The 22,707-nt window shown below is 36.1% G+C and overlaps 1 protein-coding gene across 5 annotated transcripts in view; it reads left to right on the top strand.

Moving 5' to 3' along the window:
• The window catches only part of LOC149791044 (NEDD8 ultimate buster 1-like), an 84,337-nt gene that overhangs the window by 6,274 nt on the left and 55,356 nt on the right, over positions 1-22,707 (top strand). For 3 of the 5 annotated variants that reach the window (XM_089972948.1, XM_089972949.1, XM_089972951.1), the window contains exons 4-5: positions 10,366-10,548; positions 17,432-17,561. In XM_089972948.1, the coding sequence (XP_089829074.1) occupies positions 10,366-10,548; positions 17,432-17,561 (313 nt within the window). Of the gene's footprint in view, positions 1-10,365; positions 10,549-13,960; positions 14,180-17,431; positions 17,562-22,707 lie in introns of those variants that run through there. The other 2 variants (XM_089972953.1, XM_089972952.1) reach the window with 2 other exon arrangements.

Here is a 22,707-nt window from a genome sequence, read left to right as displayed (position 1 = left end):
ACAATAGAAGACAAATTTTCTTTGCAATTATTCGTCAAAACATTATTTGCTTGTTTGAAATTATAAAGTATATATAGTTGTTGTTGTTGTAGGGTTTAACGCCATTTTTCAGCACAATATAGGCTATACATGGCGGCCAGTATTAATGGTGGAGGAAGAACCCGGGAAAACCCCGGAAAGAACCACCGACCCACGAGAAGCTAGTATATATAGTATTGTGAAGAGAAAAGGATGGAAATGCAAACAATGCAACCAAGTATCAGCAGTCCGTTACCTACTTCACGTATCCATTATGTGGGCAAATGAAAGGAAACTTTTACATTTTAGATACACGTTTTTTTTTATACATGTGATGATTCATAGATGTGCATTTGTAATTAAATTTTGTCTGTTCAGTATTATACATACTATCTTATAAAATTTTTGGTGGAGATCACTGACAGCAACTCCTAATTCTTCATAATGTTTCTAGCATACAAGACAGTTGTATGTATGGTGCTCTGTGAGGGCCATTGTTGACATTTTATTAATTTAGAGAAAAGCATTTAATCATTTTGTGACACACATCTATATGATAGCACTGGGACAATTGATTGCATGTTCAATTATAGATTGTTTACACAGAGCTCATTGTAGTGAGGGTCCATGTTTCCAGAAGATCTAGTTTCAGGTTTTGGACTCATGCTTTCCTAACTTTGGCCAACAGTTTTATTTACTGGACTCTTCTTATTTTTGTGGTGATTAGGAAAAATGTCACTGGACTTCCATTGTGGCAATGGACTTCAATATATATGTTTTAGTACTGGACTACACCAGCTGGGATAGCTTTAGTGGTGCTTTTAGTAATATTTAAAAACCAAGCTTTCTCACCCACTACCAAAATACAGTACTGTTTGAACTATCTGGAAAATTGCAGTCAAGATTCATCCAGTCATACTGATATCCTTATTATTTCATGACAAACTGAAACCAATCAAAGTTAAATTTTACAGATTTTTGTGTGAAATAGAGGATGGTGAGATTAAAACATGGTGGATTCATTTGCTACATGTGATAAGTTGCACTGTTCGATATTCCTAGATGAAACTAGGAAAGTAATGTAAGATTTTATGAATTGATATACACAATAAATGTGACCAGTTTGCTGTGTGACTTAGGGTTAGCCTGATATTTTGTATGTGGGTTTTGGTAGCTTAGGGTTAGCCTGATATTGTGTGTGTGCGTTTTGGTAGGTTAGGGTTAGTCTGATACTGTGTGTGTGGGTTTTGGTAGCTTAGGGTTAGCCTGATATTGTGTGTGTGGATTTTGGTTGCTTAGGGTTAGCCTGATATTGTGTGTGTTGGTTTTGGTAGCTTGGGGTTAGCCTGATATTGTGTGTGTGGGTTTTGGTAGCTTAGGGTTAGCCTGATATTGTGTGTGTGCATTTTGGTAGCTTAGGGTTAGCCTGATATTGTGTGTGTGGGTTTTGGTAGCTTAGGGTTAGCCTGATATTGTGTGTGTGGGTTTTGGTAGCTTGGGGTTAGCCTGATATTGTGTGTGTGGGTTTTGGTAGCTTAGGGTTAGCCTGATATTGTGTGTGTGGGTTTTGGTAGCTTAGGGTTAGCCTGATATTGTGTGTGTGGGTTTTGGTAGCTTAGGGTTAGTCTGATATTGTGTGTGTGGGTTTTGGTAGCTTAGGGTTAGCCTGATATTGTGTGTGTGGGTTTTGGTAGCTTAGGGTTAGCCTGATATTGTGTGTGTGGGTTTTAGTAGGTTAGGGTTAGCCTGATATTGTGTGTGTGGGTTTTGGTAGCTTAGGGTTAGTCTGATATTGTGTGTGTGGGTTTTGGTAGCTTAGGGTTAGCTTGATATTGTGTGTGTGGGTTTTGGTAGCTTAGGGTTAGCCTGATATTGTGTGTGTGGGTTTTGGTAGCTTAGAGTTAGCCTGATATTGTGTGTGTGGGTTTTAGTAGGTTAGGGTTAGCCTGATATTGTGTGTGTGGGTTTTGGTAGCTTAGGGTTAGCCTGATATTGTGTGTGTGGGTTTCGGTAGCTTAGAGTTAGCCTGATATTGTGTGTGTGGGTTTGGTAGCTTAGGGTTAGTCTGATATTGTGTGTGTGGGTTTTGGTAGCTTAGGGTTAGCCTGATATTGTGTGTGTGGGTTTTGGTAGCTTAGGGTTAGTCTGATATTGTGTGTGTGGGTTTTGGTAGCTTAGGGTTAGCCTGATATTGTGTGTGTGGGTTTTGGTAGCGTAGGGTTAGCCTGATATTGTGTGTGTGGGTTTTGGTAGCTTAGGGTTAGTCTGATATTGTGCGTGTGGGTTTTGGTAGGTTAGGGTTAGTCTGACATTGTGTGTGTGGGTTTTGGTAGCTTAGGGTTAGCCTGATATTGTGTGTGTGGGTTTTGGTAGCTTAGGGTTAGCCTGATATTGTGTGTGTGGGTTTTGGTAGCTTAGGGTTAGCCTGATATTGTGTGTGTGGGGTTGGTAGCTTAGAGTTAGTCTGACATTGTGTGTGTGGGTTTTGGTAGCTTAGGGTTAGTCTGACATTGTGTGTGTGGGTTTTGGTAGCTTAGGGTTAGCCTGATATTGTGTGTGTGGGTTTTGGTAGCGTAGGGTTAGCCTGATATTGTGTGTGTGGGTTTTGGTAGCTTAGGGTTAGCCTGATATTGTGTGTGTGGGTTTTGGTAGCTTAGGGTTAGCCTGATATTGTGTGTGTGGGTTTTGGTAGCTTAGGGTTAGCCTGATATTGTGTGTGTGGGTTTTGGTAGCGTAGGGTTAGCCTGATATTGTGTGTGTGGGTTTTGGTAGCTTAGGGTTAGCCTGATATTGTGTGTGTGGGTTTTGGTAAGTTAGGGTTAGTCTGATATTGTGTGTGTGGGTTTTAGTAGGTTAGGGTTAGTCTGATATTGTGTGTGTGGGTTTTGGTAGGTTAGGGTTAGTCTGATATTGTGTGTGTGGGTTTTGGTAGCTTAGGGTTAGTCTGACATTGTGTGTGTGGGTTTTGGTAGCTTAGGGTTAGCTTGATATTGTGTGTGTGGGTTTTGGTAGCGTAGGGTTAGCCTGATATTGTGTGTGGGGGTTTTGGTAGCTTAGGGTTAGCCTGATATTGTGTGTGTGGGTTTTGGTAGCTTAGGGTTAGCCTGATATTGTGTGTGTGGGTTTTGGTAGCTTAGGGTTAGCCTGATATTGTGTGTGTGGGTTTTGGTAGTTTAGGGTTAGTCTGATATTGTGTCTGTGGGGTTTGGTTGCTTGGGTTTGGAGTTTTTATTTGTTTCTTTGATAAACTATTTTTATGTTATTGGACAGAATAAGTAATATTTTATACCGTCAGAAAACATGCAGATAATATGGTAATCTCATTATGTAGAAATGCAAACAACTAATGCCAAATACGTTACATTTCAAACATTTCTTGGAGTGAAGTACATTGTAGTGATGCATGTAAAACACCAAAAAAGTTCCCAGTTTTGAGTAATTGATCTGACATTTTCTAGATGTCACTCCAGGCCAGGTACAGTGTATTGAGTCTTAGATCCAACATTTTCATGGCTATTGGACAGTGTACCAATTGTGTAGACATATCTGCTAACTAAAGACAGTTTTCATTTTACTTTCAACAACTCAAAAATGTTTGTATTAAGTGGTCTCTGACTGTGCTATGTGTTCTTTGACAAAGACGAAATTAGAGAAAGTTATATGTCACCGGCCATGCTCTAACATTTTTCTTTTTTTATCAGATTTGCATTACATGATTAAAAGTAGTTATACTCGCACATAAAGAATTAAAATAAGAATTTAATTACTTGAAATAGAAGTATACAACGCTGTTACTTCCCCATAGCTAAAATTTTCCACCTATAGAGGATGACAACCAGAAATGTCTTATATTTATCCCCACAAGACGAAGTACATGTTGTTGAAAAGTGCATTGTAAACTATGGACAGGGAAAATTTAGGTGAAACTGTTGAAAACTAATTTACTCTTCATCCTTATTTTGATGTGCATGCACAACACACTAATTTGTGTTGCTTTTAAAACCGTTCCATCGTTTGAATTTATTTTCAAAATTCGCATTAATACATTTAAAAATTAATCAGTGCTGGCTTCCCTGTGTCAGCCAACTTTGTAAAAAAACAAACGAAAATAGCATACTTTAAAGAATCCTTATGCCAGCCGACTTCATTAAAAAGAGTGTGGCATACTTAAAAGAATCCAAAATTGCTTTCCGGGGTTGGCTTGCTTTGCAGTAAAATAACCTTTCCTGTCGATAAGTTTAAGCAACGAGTTTATTACTCACTGGCAGTTGTGTTTATTCATCACCCGGGCTTCTATTTGTTTGCCATATGTAATCATTATTGATACAAATGGGCATTGATATTTGCAGGGTAAATAGTATACACAGCAATAACTTGCTTTAATAATACTTTTGTAACCCGTGCTAGTGAAAAGATTATCATTTTTGCACTCACAGTGAATGTATTTTCAAATAATGATATTTATTTGCAAGAAACCATCGTATAGTTAACCTGGATACAATACAGTCTTGGTCATTTTGCACCTTACAGTGTATCATGAGTGAATGGCAGGTGCCTTAAAGTGGTCAGGTGATGTTCCCGTCTCTTTTGCAATTTTGTTATCTGACATAAGTGAGACATGCTACAGTAAGGCTGCATATGCCAGCTGGCATCTACTACATATACGTGGTACGTCAATATATTTTTTATTCTTTAAAAACTTTCTTATGATGAAAAAAGAAGGAATACACGATATCAATGTAAGGCTAGTTTCTTTCATTTTATTTTCAAATAAGTGTTTTGTTTATCTATTTTATTGTACTGTGCAGTGGGGAGGGGGCACAAATTCAACAAAAAATTATTTTGTTTCTTAAGTCTTGAGACATACTTTGATGAAAAAATTCACCCTAAGTATATATATATACACACATACACACACACACACACACACACACACACACACACACACACATGACTGATTCTACAGACTTGTACACCTATAAATGATAAACATCCTAGAGTAATACCCAAATTTCTTTTTTAAAATCCTTTTGATCTACTCTCAGTATGTTCAAAAAGTATTATGATTATTTTAAACATTAATATTTTACATCTGCAGTAACATTACTGTACTAATAATACCCAACAACCTAAATCACCAAAGAGTAAAAGATCTCATGGAAACAGGCAACAAAAGGGGTCAGATGACCCCATCAAACTTTATAACAGGTTTGGAGACATCGAGAGCATGGATGCAGAAGAATCTGCTCCATGCACCCAAGGGAACTCCAGACCTACAAACAAAAAATTCACCCCCGTACTTCCTCCAGAGAAATAACAAAACAAATTCCCTCTGTGAAAGGTCTAACCTAGCTCCACAATCTTTAATTTAAATTTATAATGAAAAACACTGTCATACAATGGAATTGTCGAGGACTTAAAGCAAATTACAATGATATTCTCCTGCTTTTAAACGAACATGATCCTGCGGTACTATGCCTTCAAGAAACATTCTTGAAAGATACGGACAATATCACATTTAAAAACTACTCCCTGTTTAACACCTGCTCTCCAAATGTTGATAGGGCATCAGGAGGAGTTTCTGTTATTGTAAACAACAGAGCTCCTCATAGCTTCATTCATTTAAACACCAATTTACAAGCCATTGCTGTAAGCGTCACTCTACATCGAGTGATTACATTCTGATCTATTTATTTACCACCAAACACTAACCTAGTACCAAACGAACTCGACAATCTTGTTCAACAGCTTCCCGCACCCTTTGTTTTACTCGGGGATTTTAATGCCCATAACATTTTATGGGGATCAAATCATATAAGTGACAGAGGTCACAAAGTTGAAGACTTTATTTCTAGACACGATCTGTGTCTATATAATACCAAAACACCTACATATTTACACCCAGGCACAGGTACATACACAAGCATCGATTTGACAATTTGTTCTCCTTCTCTGTTTTTGGACTATGAATGGAAGGTCGCTGATGACCTTCACAGCAGCGATCACTTCCCAATCTTTCTTGTAAATCTTAACTCTACAGTCGATGAAGTAATTCCACAATGGAATTTAAAAAGGCTGACTGGGCCAAGTTCGAAACACTCTGTAAAACTAGGCTGAATGAGGATACAGTTTTCAATGTTGACGACACCATTCAGCATTTTACATCTATTTTAATAGAGATTGCAGAAGAATCCGTTCCCAAGTCCTTGCCACATTGTAAAAGAACCCAAAAACCTTGGGTCACTAAGGAATGTAAGGAAGCCATTAAACTACGCCGAGAAGCATTAAGGAAATTTAATAATCAACCGACGCCCGAAAACTTAAATATATATCGCATTGTCTGGGCCAAAGCTCGCCGCATAATCAAGGAAAGTAAAAGAGCATCATGGAAGAAGTATGTTTCTTCTTTAAACTCTCGTTCCTCTGTTAAAAAAGTTTGGGACACTATACGCAAAATAAACGGAAAGAGAAAGCAAAACCCTCTCCGACATCTGACACTGAACAATAACAACTTTAGTTCAAAACGTGACATTGCAAATATTCTTGCTGACAGTTTCTCAAAAAATTCCTCATCATCTAATTATTCAGAAGCCTTCCGAAAACTTAAAACTCAAAAAGAAAAGTCACGTTTAAAATTCACATCCAACAACTCGGAAAGTTATAACCAATTGTTCTCACTATCGGAGCTTAGGGAGGCTTTAGATAAGGCCCATGATACATCCGCTGGGCCTGACGAGATACATTACCAGTTTCTGAAACACCTTCCAGAATCATCATTAACATCTCTTTTGAAACTCTTCAATGATTTATGGATTACTGGTAATGTACCAAAAATCTGGAAAGAAGCAACTGTAATACCAGTCCCCAAACCCGGTAAAGATAGCGAAGACCCCAACAGCTATTGACCAATTGCACTCACAAGCTGTGTGTGCAAAACAATGGAACGAATGATCAATTCTCGGCTTGTCTGGTATTTGGAAACTAACAATTTAATATCTCCTTTCCAAAGTGGCTTTCGATATGGCTGGAGCACCAATGATCATCTGGTTAGACTGGAAACATTTATTCGCGATGCATTTATGAAGAAAGAACATTTAATAGCGGTTTTCTTTGATTTAGAAAAGGCCTATGACACGACATGGAAGTACGGGATACTAAATGACCTGAACGATCTAGGTCTAAAAGGCCGTCTGCCCTCTTTCATATCCAACTTTCTCTCCGACAGAGAATTCAAAGTACGAGTGGGCTCTACCCTCTCCGATCTGCACGAGCAAGAGATGGGTGTGCCCCAGGGCAGTATTTTATCTGTGACGCTCTTTAACATCAAAATTAATAGCATCACCAAGTGTTTGACTCCTGGTGTGGATTGTTCGTTATACGTTGATGATTTTCTAATATGTTATCGGTCAAAGCACATGCATACAATTGAAAGACAACTGCAGCAAAATATAAACAAAATTCAAAATTGGGCCAATGCAAACGGTTTCAAATTCTCGAAATCAAAAACGGTATGCATGCATTTCTGTCAGTTACGAAAACATCACGATGAACCGAACCTCGCACTGGATGGAACACCTATTCCAGTTGTTGAGGAAACCAAATTTTTAGGTATAATCTTTGACAGAAAACTGACCTTTATTCCACACCTAAAGAACTTAAAAGCTAAATGCTTAAAAGCACTTAACCTACTTAAAGTAGTAGCACACACTGACTGGGGTGCTGATAGAAAAGTCATCCTAAATTTATACAGAACGTTTATTTGCTCCAAACTAGACTATGGTTGCGTTGTGTATGGTTCTGCCAGAAAATCGTATCTTAAAATGTTTGATCCAATTCATCATCAGGGAATAAGACTGGCTCTGGGAGCATTTAAAACATCCCCGTGTGAAAGCCTTCTAGCTGAGGCGAATGAACCACCGTTATCGCATCGTAGAGAAATGCTTTCCGCACAGTATGCTCTGAAATTAAAATCAAACCCTCTGAATCCTGCTTTTTCGGCTGTTTTTCAACCCAAATACAAAACTTTATAAGAAAATAAACCAAATGCCATACCTTCCTTTGGCATTAGAATATCATCCAGCCTTGACACTACAAATATAGATCTTTCAAAAATTCAGAAAACATCCATCTCCGAAACACCACCCTGGCTAATTAAACAACCAAAAGTACGTTTTACGCTACACGATGGAAAAAAATCCGAAACAAACCCTTCTGTCTTCCACAACTCTTACCATGAACTCCTCACCGAATTTAAAAACTACACCAGAATTTACACTGATGGATCAAAGGATGAGGAAAAGGCTGCTGCAGCCTTTGTTTGTGGAAATCACACAATGCAAGTTCGCTTACCAAATGGAGCATCAATTTTTACAGCCGAAATCAGAGCAATAGACCTTGCTCTGCATCATATAGAAAAGAACCGTATTTTAAACTGTATCATCTTCTCCGACTCGCTATCAGTACTCCAGTCACTACACAATAGAAAACTGGAGAACCCATTATTGAAAAACATACTCGTAAAAAATACCGAGCTGAGTGTCTACCACAATATAATATACTGTTGGTTACCTAGCCACATTGGTATTAAAGGTAACGAAAAAGCAGATCGCGCTGCTAAAATGGCCCTTTCTCAAGAACCATCTGATTTTAAAATACCATGTACTGATTTTAAACCTTGTATCAGAAAGTTCTTACGTCAGAAGTGGCAGGCATCATGGAATGATGCTGTAAATAACAAACTTCACGCAATCATGCCTACTCTAGGAGAATGGACTCCTTCCTACAGAACCATTCGTAGGGAGGAGGTAGTCATTGCAAGAATCCGAATTGGTCATACTTATATCACCCACACCCACATACTAAAAGGTGAAGATCCACCAGAGTGCGTTTCTTGCAATGAACCATTCACTGTCAAGCACTTTATGATAGAGTGCTTTGACCTACAACCAACGCGCGATCGTTATTACATTGTGCATGACATGAAAGAACTTTTTGATAATATAAACATCACTCGTATTATAGAGTTCTTGAAAGCCGTAAATATTTACTCTAAACTCTGACTTTTATGCTATCACCTTGTGCAGTTTTATGCAATATATATACCGTCCCATTTTAATACCTATTCATCTTTTTACATCTCCCGTTGATCGGGAAGCTTTATTTTGCACCGTTACTATCTTACCGTTTTTAATTTCAACCATTTGTTCTTTTATATCGCTGGTCGATATAGGACCTTTTATAAGTTTTAAAAGATTATACAAATAACACTTTGTTTGGCGCTAAATAACCTAAAAGTGCTGATGTGCTGTTAAAAAACAAACAATCAATCAATCAATCACATTACTGTACTGTAATCTATATTTGATATATTTTGCTTATGCTCTTTCTACCCCTCTTCTCATAGAATGTTTAAAATCTAAAGAATCACTCATTTATATATATATATATATATATATATATATATATATATATATATATACACATACATATACATGGGGAAATTAAACACTTGAACGGCCTGGTTGAATAGAAGGGATAAATGTACGTTTTATCTGTTTTTGGCATGCAGAAACTACCAATTGTTTATGGAGATTGCCGAATATTTTTTTCATTTAAAAAAGCAGATTTTGAGGTCTGATTAAGCATTGTATGGTGTGCATAAATAACAAATGTGGGGATTTTTTGTATGACTATAATAATATCACATGTTTGTGGAATATATGTGGCCAGTGTTCTTTAAGTAAATGATCAACCAGTACTTACCCTTCATCTTGTTACAAATTGGCCCAGAGTCAATATAACTTTAACAATGAGACATCTACATTAAACCTGTCTACAGTTTTTGATAATTTTTAGTTAGGACTGTGTTTATCAATAAACCATTCCTGTAAAGTTGTCTTGTTTTTGCCTTTTTTGTAACTTTTATTTGTAGTGATTTAGTTCTGAGTACAAGTCAAAGCCTTTTTTACCTGAAAAGTTCAATCAATTTAAGGTTAGATATCCAACATAAGACCATGGAAGTGCAGAATGGAAGCATAGCTTTTTGTTATACTAGACCTAAATCTAATTTTTAAAATAATGATTTGTTTATTTTTATGAGGGTTCATAATGTGCTATCTAAATCCTTCTGTCCCATCACTTCACTACCTGTAAAATCTGCCACAAAATCTGTTTCCATTGAGTATTGTTTAAAGAACATCAGATATCAGCATAAGGATTTAAAAATTTAGATCATGTTCTATTTTCATCATTTTTTAAGCAAATTGTCCGAGTTATGGGTTCTGTCAGAACGTTGTTATTCAGTTTCATGACACAAAGCTAGTTACCCACCTTTTTTTCTTCATTTAGGCTGCAAGATCTCCCAATGGTAGTTCACAGACTCTGTCGATTGAGATCTCACTGTCAGTAACAGGATGGGAACTTAGACAAAAGGTGGCTAATAATGTGGGGATACCCCTAGATCAAACAAAGCTCATTTGTAATGGTCACATTGTTAATGGCCCTACCAGTTTGCAAGACCAAGGGATCAAGGTAAAGTTGACTAATATCTTAGCAAGATACAAAAATGTATTATAACTTGCTTAAATGTTGGTGCTAACTTTTGATGTAAAGCTGACCGAGGATAGAGGATAAACTATCAACTTACAGGCTATGTGGTATTTTCTACCCTCTGCTGTAGTCTAATTTTCAGCTTGTGTAGGTTCAATTTAGAGCATGTTTTTGCACCATTAGCATAATAAAAATTCACTGGACCCTTAAAATTAAACATGCATCCAGTGGTGCATGCAAACTTAAGTGGCATGCACTGAATACTTGAATGTGCCCCTATTTTATGTATGTTTTGAACATTACAGTTATCAGTATTGACCTGCATGAGTTATCAGTGGAATGCTTACCAAAAATACTGTATGACTGAAGAATGGCAACATGAGTTGAGTTGGAAGCCTAGCTACATTAGTCTGGTTTTCTAGATATTGCATCTCTTTCGCTATTTTCCATGCAAGATCAGTAATCCAAAGTAAATAAAAGAAATGTGTTTGGGATTATAAGCATAAAGTTTGTCCAAAGTAAATAAAAGAAATGTTTTGGCATTATAAGCTTAAAGTTTGTCCCAAGATTACAATACTGTTAGTATAATGGACTCGGGAAAGATCCCAGACATTGATCATGGACCATAGAATCGGCTAAACATATCAAAATCGGGTTAAAAAAAAATCCAACATCATTGACTGGTTAACAACACCTGCATGACCGCACAATTATTACTTACCAACACTGAACCTATTTAATGTTCTTCAGAACAAATCATGAAGACTTTGTGGTCATGATTCTAGTGACAAGTGTGATAAATGTATCTGTCTTTCATTATACAAAATCTGCCAGTGATAAATTGTTTTTGTCAGAACATTCAACATAGATTATAATTCATACCTCTGTCATCATTAAGATTGCTTCATTTTTGGTTATAAAATTATTTTGATTAGCTCCGGCTCTGCATGGAACCTAATAATGAAATAATAAATACTTTATAGCATAATTTTGGGGTACATTTGTTATCAGTCGATGAAACAAAAGAGTCAATAAGAAGTAGTAGTGGCATTTGTCAAATGCTTGATTGCCATTGGTCCCGTCAAGCCATATCATAAACTGAACCCTGCTAATAATAATGTGGTTTAGTTTAGGGATAACATGCATGAGATAATATACAGGAGACACAATGTAAGGGCAATATAATTATTTTGATATAATTATTACAAGATAATTATTACGATATAATTATTATGATATAATTATTACGATATTATTATGATATAATTAATATGTTATAATTATTATGATATAATTATTGTGATATAATTATTGTGATATCATTATTGTGATATAATTATTGTGATATATTTTTGAAACCTGATAATTCCCCAGTGGAGCAGTATCACATTGCGGACCCTGACTAGCTATACTTTATAATAAAAATTTTCAGTCATATCGCTACAATGTCTGTAGTGTGACCATTTATAATGTTATTTAGCAATGGGTCATCATGACGCAGACATGTAGCATGATGTCCTAACCAGTCACATTATCCTGACACCAGGCCAACCAGTCATAATACTAACCTCTTAATGCTGAGCTCCAAGTGAGGCAGCTGTTAGTACTATTTTTATAAGTCTTTGGTATGACTCAGCGGGGCTTTGAGCCCATGGCCTACAACATCTGAGGCGGACTCTCTAACCACTTATGCTGTCAGAGCAGTCCAAAAGATATAGGGAGATAGAGCTTATGTGTAAAAGGTTCAGGGTGTATTAGCATCTAATTTCTTTTGGGAATACATTACTCAATTATAATATCTTAGAAGAATTGCTACTATCTCAAATCCAGCCCTCCCAGGCTAAGCAAATGTAGCCAAAAAGCTGTTATCTGCCCTCCTACATGATGGTTGGACAGAGTGATCTCCCCTTATTACATGGGGATTGGTGCCAGATCCTATGAAATCATCAGTTACTACATCTGCTCATGTCTAACAGCAACCAACAGCAGAGAGGCCTCCCAAAATTCATACAATCAGTTCGGAAGTTTTCTACCTAAAACAAGTTTGAGTTTCTCCTTTAGTTGGATGTATACTATTTTTATAGATGTCCAAATTTTCTGTTCTAATGAAGAATGGCGTAAAAACCCACAACAACAACAACATATTCTGGATTATCTATCTTGATTGCATGTAAAGGAAAGAGAGAAGTATGAAGAGTTAAAAACTGATCTGATGACTATATATGGTAAAACTGATAGGAGCTTGCTGTCCAAGATGAAACCCTCTCAACAGTTCTTAGAGCATGTTAAAAGATACAGTAAATTGTTCACATGAAAATTGGACACGTGGTAAAAATAAAATATTTTTCAGGACAAAATCATTTGTTACTCCATCAATAATATCAATAGTAATGTATCGTCAACTGATAGATTCTCTCTGTCTCTCCGTCTCTGTCAATCTTTCTGTGTCCCTGTGTCTCTCAGTTTCTCTCTCTCTCTCTCTCTCTCTCTCTCAATATATATACAGTGTGACCCCGCTATAACATGGTAGTTTGGGGCCATAGAACCTAACCATTATAGACCAAACCATGTTATTACCAACCAAGTCAGTTAGCTGATGAAAATGACGCAGTTACCTAAATTATGGTGGGTGGGGTGTGTGTTAATAAAAGGGGGCACATCAATATGTGCTTTTGATTAATTGAAGACAAACTAGTCAAAAAAACACATGAATATTGACAACTTATTTTGGTCATATGGAGACAGTATCTTTTTGCCGAGGCAACCCATGGGATGAGTCTATTTATAGGTAAATGAAAACTTTAACAAATTGAAAAGTTTAACAGACATCTTTACAAGATCCCCATCTTCAATCAACTTGATAGCCATATATATATATATATATATGCCATTGATAGCGGCTTTAAGCACAATTTCTTTTTCCTGCGGAAAGAAACTTTCGTGGCACAATAAACATGTTCCATTCACTTTGGAAAATGCAACAATCAGATTCCATTGCTTTTTTTAAAGTTTGGTGCTGACTTCCTTTGATGAAAAGTTATTTGTTTTTTATTGAAGATTGTAGTAGGCTTTCTTAGATGAAAGATGCTTGTGTTATTGAAGTTACCACTAAAGGAGGACCAAACAGATGCCTTTTTCTTATTGCAGTGGCAACATCAAAAAGTTGTAGAACTTTGATTGAGACAGATGATTATTTTGCATTTGCTAAGCATTTATACAGAATGATCAGTGCTTCAAAGGTGATTGGTTTTCTTTGAAGTTTTAGCAAAACTATTTTCCTGGGTACATTTTAAAAATGAAAGGATTTAGCCATCGTTACTTTTCCTGCCTTCAAATGTTGGTCAATTGTAGCTAGTCCCAATAGCACAGATAGCCCAGCAAGCAGATCTCAGGGGATTAGGGGTGGGGGATGGTGACATTCCTGGTGGTGGAGAGATATTGCCTTCCATGCATGTGTCAGAATTGTTATTTAAAAAAAAGGCATACAGACAATGAATACACAGGTGCTCTGTTCTCTTCTGACAGGGATTACTACAGAAAATATGAAAGTTCTGAAGGGTTTAATTCTATGAGTGGAGAGAAGGGGAATTTTACTTACCACACACATACAGAGGTCAGTCAAAGTAAATATATTAGTTACTAGTGAGCAGCCGATAATCTGTCACTATTTCATCCAGTTGATCTCTGCTACCAGAGATGTTAACAAAACAATATCGCTGGATGGTATAATTTGTCGCTAGTAAGGAAAATAAATCGCAATTTGCAACATTGGCAAAGGCCACCATGATGCCTGATTAAAAGTTTTACACGTTATTTTTTGTACTTTTAAAAAGATTTTTTTTTTTCATTTATGAGATAAATACATATATTTGAAATTGCAGGAGTCACACTGTGATCATCTTATATTAGAAGTCATACACAATCTCTTCCCCAAAAATGATAAACTTTTTACACGTTACATTTTGTTCGTATAAGAAAAAAAAAACTTTGTGGATGAGAAAAGTACATGTATATGAAGTTTGGGGAGCCATGCCACAGTCATGTTATATCTGAAATCATGTTTTAATGTGGCATGCTATAGCGGGGTCACATTATATATATATATATATATATATATATATATATATATATATGCAGGAATGTTTTACACCTGGCCATTGGTAAATTAATTTTATGAGTTTATCAATTTATTAATCTTATGAATTTATCAATTAATATTTATTCTACATTTTATGTAATTAATTACCTGTCTGCAATCATAGCTAGTTTCATTGTTTGCAAAGTAAGCCACGATTGCTGGTGGTAAATAACTCGTAAGTCTAAAGTGCATGTCAATATGGTCATTTAAGCCAATCTTAAATTAAATATAAATTATTGTTCTAAAATTTAACATTAATATAGTTTATCCACATGGTTTGTAATCATGATTGTTGAATGCTTTGCACCTTAAATATTATCAAAAAACATCCAGATGAAAATTACTGGTCACTATGGATTTTTAAGATGTTGGCCAGGTACTAAACTAAGTCAAGAAAAGAGGAAGTCTGGTTTGTCATAACAAATGACAGGGTAGTACAGATTTTCATCAATATACACAGCTATTATTGTGACATCACAACATGCAACATTCAACCTGGTACGTACTGGATCAAGCATTTAAGTTGACCTTGTCCAAAAATGCACATGTTAACATTGTTCATGGAATATATACTTCTCAGGGCATATATATATAATGTGTTTCCAAGGATTATGGATGTATGATGATGAAAATAAAGTGAATAATCAACATTTAATGATATGTGTAAATCGTATTCTAAAAAGTTCACCGATCTTGAATTGTCAGCAGTGAACACTTACGTGACCTGTATGGCTTGTACTTTAGCTTCAACCAGCTGATGCAGCTGTGACTTGAAACTGACATGGCTATTGTTGGTTTGAGAGACACCTTTATATTTAAGAATGTGCAATGCACTGAAATAAGTGGACAGCATTCAGTGCAAGGCAATGACAATATTTCAAATGAACAGCAATCACAGTGCAAGGCAGTGGCAATAATTCAAATGAACAGTAATCACAGTGCAAGGCAGTGGCAATAATTCAAATGAACAGTAATCACAGTGCAAGGCTATGGCAGTAATTCAGATGACCCAGTTCACAATGTAATTCGAATGGAAAGTGTTTACAGTGCAAGGCAGTGACAACAATTCAAAAGGACAGCATTTGCTGTACAATGCAGTTGCAGTAATTCAAAACATACCATACTGTGAGTCTAGATTGGACAATTTATTCAAAACACATTGTAAATTACAGCTAATACAAAAATGAATCCAGTAATAACTGAAGTGTGAAACATAAACTGTATAATGATATTGTATTGTGAATTGTGCATGCTAGCTATACCTAGCTCCACTAGATAGAAAAAGAATGGTTACCTCTCTTTATGTCACCCCAAACTTTTTTCCCATACATCACTTATTTCCATATCTCTTCCTCTGCAACCTTACATGCTGACCTACACAACAACCATGTGAAGAAAACTGTGATGTTCTACATTAAGTCCGTAGAATATATTTTAATGTTTGCTTCACACAGATGTCAATGTTAGTGTGTTATTGGTTATATGTACAAACAGTTTTGTGGCTATTCCATTTCAAACTATTTGCAATTACACTTTGTTATGGATCGCTAGGGTCACAACCAAAAGAAAGGAATTAAAATTTTATTGGAAAAGAGTTGGTTAAGACCCAACTCTAAATAGAAAACAAAAGTGCTGAAAAAATAAAGTGTACACCCCACCTTGAGATATATTTAAATAGATAAGCTCCAATGAAAGAAGAACTTTTGGGTCAATATACCCAAGTCCGTACTCACAGAGGAGACTTATTGTTATGAGCTTAGGCTCTGATAAACAGTAACAAGGAAAAAGTGAAGACAACAAGCTTTGTAAAGTTTAACAAATTATTTCCCTAGAAAAACAAAAGTAGGAAAAGAACTTATGGTTTTAAGAATCAAATCCAAAAATAATCAAAGAATAATCCAAGAGTTAAAACCTAGAAGTCCTAGTAATAAAATATTCTAATGAAATTTAGTTAGAGTCCTGATGAAAATCCAAAATGAAAGGCAATGACGTATACTGTAGTCAATATAGTACTGAAGTTTCAACTGTTCATTGTTGAACTACAGAAAATAATAATCCAGTTTTTAATTCCAAATAAAATTTCAATAAAAGTATTTGTCCAAGAATTCTGTATGAGCACTTATATATTCCCAGGAAAAAGAATTTATCTCTTAGAATCCAAATAATTTGAAGAAAAATTAAAATTTAACTCCAACTTGTCACAACAGAAAAAACACCTTGACTTCGAAGTGTTTTAAAAGCCCAATTGAAATTATTTCACAAAACATCACTATTAAATCTGGCTACTGCGTAATTCCGGTAAAACCAGAATTTTTAAATAACAACATAGAGGCTATTTACTTGTCTAAAGTCAAGTATTCCCAGTACAACCTCAATTTCACTATAAATCCCACACTAATAATGAATAAAAAAAAATAAAAAAGAAGTCATTTGCTTCCAATCATGAAATAAGATCAGGAACTAGTCCAGCTTTTAAATAACTGAATTTCTGGAAAATATAAAATCCAGTAAATAAAATTACATTACAGTAGCATGTAATGGAATATAAAAAAATTAAAACTAACAAACAAACAGTTCAATTAAATATAAGTTAAATCAAATATATACATAACAATATGTCTGTTATTTACAGTTTGGAGTGTGTAACATAAGACTAAGTACAGTAGATATAAAATGAAGTGTTTGAATATGAGATATTTGGTTTTGAAATGATCCATTCTTTTTCAGAATGGCTGTCGATTATTACTTCTGTGTTTGAGTGTGACAGAAGCAGAAGCCAGCAGACAACAGGAACAGATTTCACAGCTGATGGAGACACGGCATGCTGCGGAACTCCTGTCTGCCAGGGCAGAGAATGGTAAGAGAAAAAGAACCTAAACATAATTATTTTGTGTGGTAACTTTGCTTTCTTGCTTTTGCTTTTGTAATGCCCCATAGGATATGTTGGACCACATGATGTATAGTGTAAGCCCTGTCCATCCACAGTGGTGGGAGGACCACATAGTGACACCCCTGTGGATCCACATGCAGTAGTAGGGCTGCACAGTATAAACATAGTGCATCCACATGGAATTATTGAACCACATAGTGTAATCACTTTGTGTCCACATGGAGTGTTAGGACCTCGTATATACTGATAAATCAGCCCATCACCCATGATGATATTGATTAGTGTTCTAGGGGCTGATATTGCCTGTTCATTAAAACCTCCATGAGTCTGCACCCAATCTTAGCTGCACACATCGGTGTACATTTTATACACTTAACGGTATTTCTAGCGGCTGTCGAGCTATTGTTGGCTGAAGGGTTCTTTTAGTGATGTAAATTATATTTCCAGAGCAAATCTGGTGACTTGTAAATTCAAATGGAATAGCACAAGCCTCTTTCCTATGGCCATTTTCAATTTTGTACGAGATATGTCGGTTACCAATTACCGATATGTGTCTAAAGTGTACGCAGATTTGTTCTGGAAAGATTTGTATGTAGCAAAAAATAATTGCACATTTTAATGAACAGGTGACATCAGACCCACATATTGTCCATCAGTATAAACGCAGGTTGGGAGGTTGATTTATCAGGCTAGACCTTATAGTGTAAGCCCTGCACATCCACATGGAGTAATAAGGCCACATAGCATAAGCCCTGTGTATCCATATGGAGTGTTAGGACCACATAGTGTAAGCCAGGGGTCTCAAGCACATGGCCCTCGGGATGCATGCAGCCCGCCAAGTCGTATGTTATGGCCCGCAAAATGATTGGTGTCACAAAGTGTCATGAAGATAACAGAGTTGATGCTGCCCTTGGGCCATCGAAAATGCCCTCCTGCAGCCCTCAGGATGGTTTGACTTTGAGAGCGCTGTTGTAAGCCCTGTCCGTCCACATGGGGTACCATATTTGCTCGTTTACAAGCCAACCATTTTTTATTTAAAAATATTATTAATGCAGAGTTGGGGTCATCATATAAGTGAGATGTAACAAAAGATTTCAAATCTGACTAATGATTGTATATCTTGGGACACTACAAGTCTTGGGGCACCCTTAATTATTTACCAAGTAATTTTTTTTTACCTACAAATGTTGTTACATGAAATTATAGCAATTGTTTTCATGTATTAAAAGTCTTGTGACACCTTCAGCATTTTTTCTACTAATCATTCAGTGTAATTTGTCTATGGTAACAATACAAAAAATGACCAATATGATTTACCTATCCATACTGGGGCCCCGAGTGGCTGAGTGGTCTAAAGCGCTCTCCATCATGGATCACTGCCATCTCACCTCTGTCTGCGTGGGTTCGAGTCTCAGGCTCGGCCAATGTGGATATGTGAGAAAGCTTGCTGGTAGCTTCTCGTGGGTCGGTGATTCTTTCCGGGGTTTTCCCGGGTTCTTCCTCCACCATTTATACTGGCCGCCATGTGTAGCCTATCTTGTGCTGAAAAATGGCGTTAAACCCTATAACAACAACAACAACAACAAAAAAAAAAAGACTTTGTGGGTGTTAAGGGACTATCGTCATGAATTATTACACAGAAATGTTACAAGTTAAATATTATTTTATGAAAATCAATAAATTTACTTAATTTTTTTCTTCTAAAGTAACTGGTTAAAATATGATTCCAGAGTGACAACAACAAACAACATTCGTGTACACTGCATGTACATTGAAGATTTTATTCTGAACTGATGGATGTTCATCCTATGGATTCAAATCATAGAATTCACTACACTACACTAAATTCAAATATCTCCAAACTATAATGAAGATGTTTCAGAAATATTGCTTTGTAATACAGTGTGACCCCACTATAGCACGCTCCGTTATGACACGAATTCGGATATAACGCGGTCGTGGTGTGGCTCCCGAAATTTCATATACATGTATTTTTCTTGTGCACAAAAAAAATAATCTTAAAAAGTACGAAAAAACCCATAAAAAGCTGCTTATCATTTTGGGGAAGAGAACGCGTATGAATAATACAAGACGATCACTGCTTGGCTCCTGAAATTTTATTTGCATTTTTCTCATACACCAAAAAGTATTTTTTTCTTCTTAAAAGTAAGAAGAAGAAAGGAAAAAAAACGCATGAAAAGTTTATTCTGGAATCGCATAGGTCTTTGCCAGTGTTGCAAAGTTGGATTGTTTTTCCTTATTGGCTGCAGAACATACCATGTGGCTTTTTTATTTATTGGCGACATTGTTGGCTGTTTAATTTTTTATACAACCTTTGGTTTGGAGTGCAGAAATTCAGAGGCCCCATGAAAGGAAGCTGCAAACTGGATATAAAATGCACTAAAATTTATCTATTGTTACATAAACAAATTCTTTGTCCATACTGACATACCATCTAAACAGTGCATTGTTATATCATAATCCGCTTATCTTGACATCTAGCATGAGTTCTGTATCTTTTGAAAAATCCGTTTTTTTGTTGTTGACATTTTTGGTAACGGAGATCAACCGGATGAGGCATTGTCTCGTAATCTATCTTTCATCGGATTTTCGGCTGCTTGCTAGTAATTAATATACAGTAAAACCTGTCATGAGCGACCTCTGCTATGAGCGACCACCTGTCATTTCCGACCACAATCGTAATGCACGGATCGATTTTACTACATAAACGCTCTGTTATGGACAACCACCTGCTGAACGTGACCAGCTACCGCGATTTCTTGGCAAAATATGCATTTTGACACTGCTATGAACGACCGCATCGCCAAAATATCAAAACAGATTGACACCACTGACCTTAACTTAATCCTTTGTAAATACTAGAGCTCGGGATAAATGTAGTATGCAAACAAAGTACACATTAAATAACACTATAGTTGAACAACCATATATCGGGATAAACACCTCTAACCATCATTTAATCCTTTGTAACAAAGACTGCATAAATAGCAAAGATTGCTCTAATAAAGTATTTAAAAATAATTTGTCTTGCTACAGTACCAGTTTTGTGAAATTTACAACTCCAGCGTACGGTGTCATTTGTAAACTGCAGTAAACCAGACTAAAGTACATGTCACTAACCGCCATTGTAGTGCCGAAGTCATGTGAATAGCCAGTAAGAGTAACATCAAAGGGAGTAATGATGGATATACGCAGTCAATTTAGAGGTTTGTATTTTTTCTTTATCTTTATGAAAACTCACAAAACGCCGGTAGTCCTTATGTCCAAGTGAGAAATCGTTTGAAAGGGCTTCAGTGTTGGTTTGAGTACGTCGTTTGCTTTCCAGTTAATCCATAATGCCTGGAGGGCGAATGAGCTCATTGTCTTTAATACTAGTAAATGAGAATCATTTCCGGATTTTTTTAAAATTATTTTTTATTTCTTTTGTTAGTGTTTCACCAAGCCACAATCTGTTTACGTGGGTGCAGATGGTCGGAACATTTGTTTATCGAGCTATAACGCTGTTGATTTAAACTTCGTCTCAGAATAAATGTATTGTTTCTTGATGAGTTAATTATGTCTTTTGGTTTCATTCATTGGTACATAATATATATTTATTCCACAATTCCCCAAAACCGGATCAAAACTGATAGTCTTTATAACGTCAACACTAATAACAACAGCAGAATCTCCGCTGAAAAAAAGAAACATTTTAACACTGGAAGAAAGGATTAATGTCATTGAAAGAAATGAAAAAGGCGAGACCACTCGCAAAATAGCAGTCAGCTTAAGCATCAGTAAAACGCAAGTTCAAAATGTAATCAAAGACAAGAAGTCCATTAGAAATGAATGGCAGAAAGGTGCACAAGCACAGAGGAAATATGCCATGGCACGACGGACAGTTTACGGAGATCTGAATGAGCGAGTATGGGAGTGGTTTTGTGTTGCAAGGAGTAAAAACATACCAGTAAGTGGAAAGTTGATTCCGGAAAAGGCAATAATTGAGATACATGTTCAGACCATATAGCTGAGTAAAACATGTCAACAAAGAAGTATAATGGATTTCTTTTAAAAAAACAAGTGAATAAGTGTATAAAATAAGATATATACATCATATCTAACTGTTCATTTTTTGTACATATTAATGTGATGTTGAAATATAAATTTTATTCTCGTTGTTTGATAGATGTATATCTTTATTATATAAAGATATTTTGAGAGGAATGCATGCAATATTTAACAAGATTCATGAATAAAGGATATGATGCATGTACAGTGAGTATGGGTATTATTTATTTTTCAACAATGCTAACTATTGACCCTGAAAACCAGTCCATTTTCACACACCTCTTATGAGAGACCACCTGTCTTGAGAGACCGCTTTTGGTTGGCAGAAGGGGCGGTCTCTCATAACAGGTTTTACTGTATTTACAAAGACTGACATTTGTATGTGGATGGTAAGTAAAATTCCTCTTCATTTCACTCAGAATTAAATCCTTCAGAAAACTCACGTTTTCTGTAATAATCCCTGTCATTAGAACACCTGCGTCTCTACCCTTTGTTAATTTTCAGATGCATGCGTGGAAGGCAGCATCACGCTGCTACCACGCTGCTACCACAAATGTATAAAAAAAAATACATCTTACTTATTAGTTTATTCAGTAGGTATGGAGGGACAGTAACTAGAATAGTATAAACGATGGCCAATTCCTTTTTTAAAATGGACCCAGATAAAATAGTTTGCTGAATGTTCAAAGGAAACAGACTGTTATGAAAACATGCTCAGCAAATGGAAAAAATACGTCTCAATCATGCAATACAATTATTTGATGTTGCCGCCACAATAAGAAATGGGCATTTGTTTGGTTCTCCAAAGCTGTCCTTTAGCGTTGACTTCAATAGCGCATGCACCTTTCATCAAAGAAAGCCGACTACAATCTTTCAACAACAGCAAAAGAACTTTTCTTCAAAGGAAGTCAGTACCAAACTTAAATAAAAAGTGATGGAATCTGATGAATTTTTGCATTTTCCAGCGTGACTGGAACGCGTTAACTGTGCTGTGAAAGTTTCCTTTTTGTAAGGAAAATGTTTATGCTTACAAACGCTACCAACG

Source organism: Sinohyriopsis cumingii, chromosome 10, assembly GCF_028554795.1.
Source record: "Sinohyriopsis cumingii isolate HCF-2022 chromosome 10, ASM2855479v2, whole genome shotgun sequence".
NCBI lineage: Eukaryota > Metazoa > Mollusca > Bivalvia > Unionida > Unionidae > Sinohyriopsis > Sinohyriopsis cumingii.
Note: the sequence above shows the minus strand (reverse complement) of the source record. Positions and strands in the feature narration are given on the sequence as shown.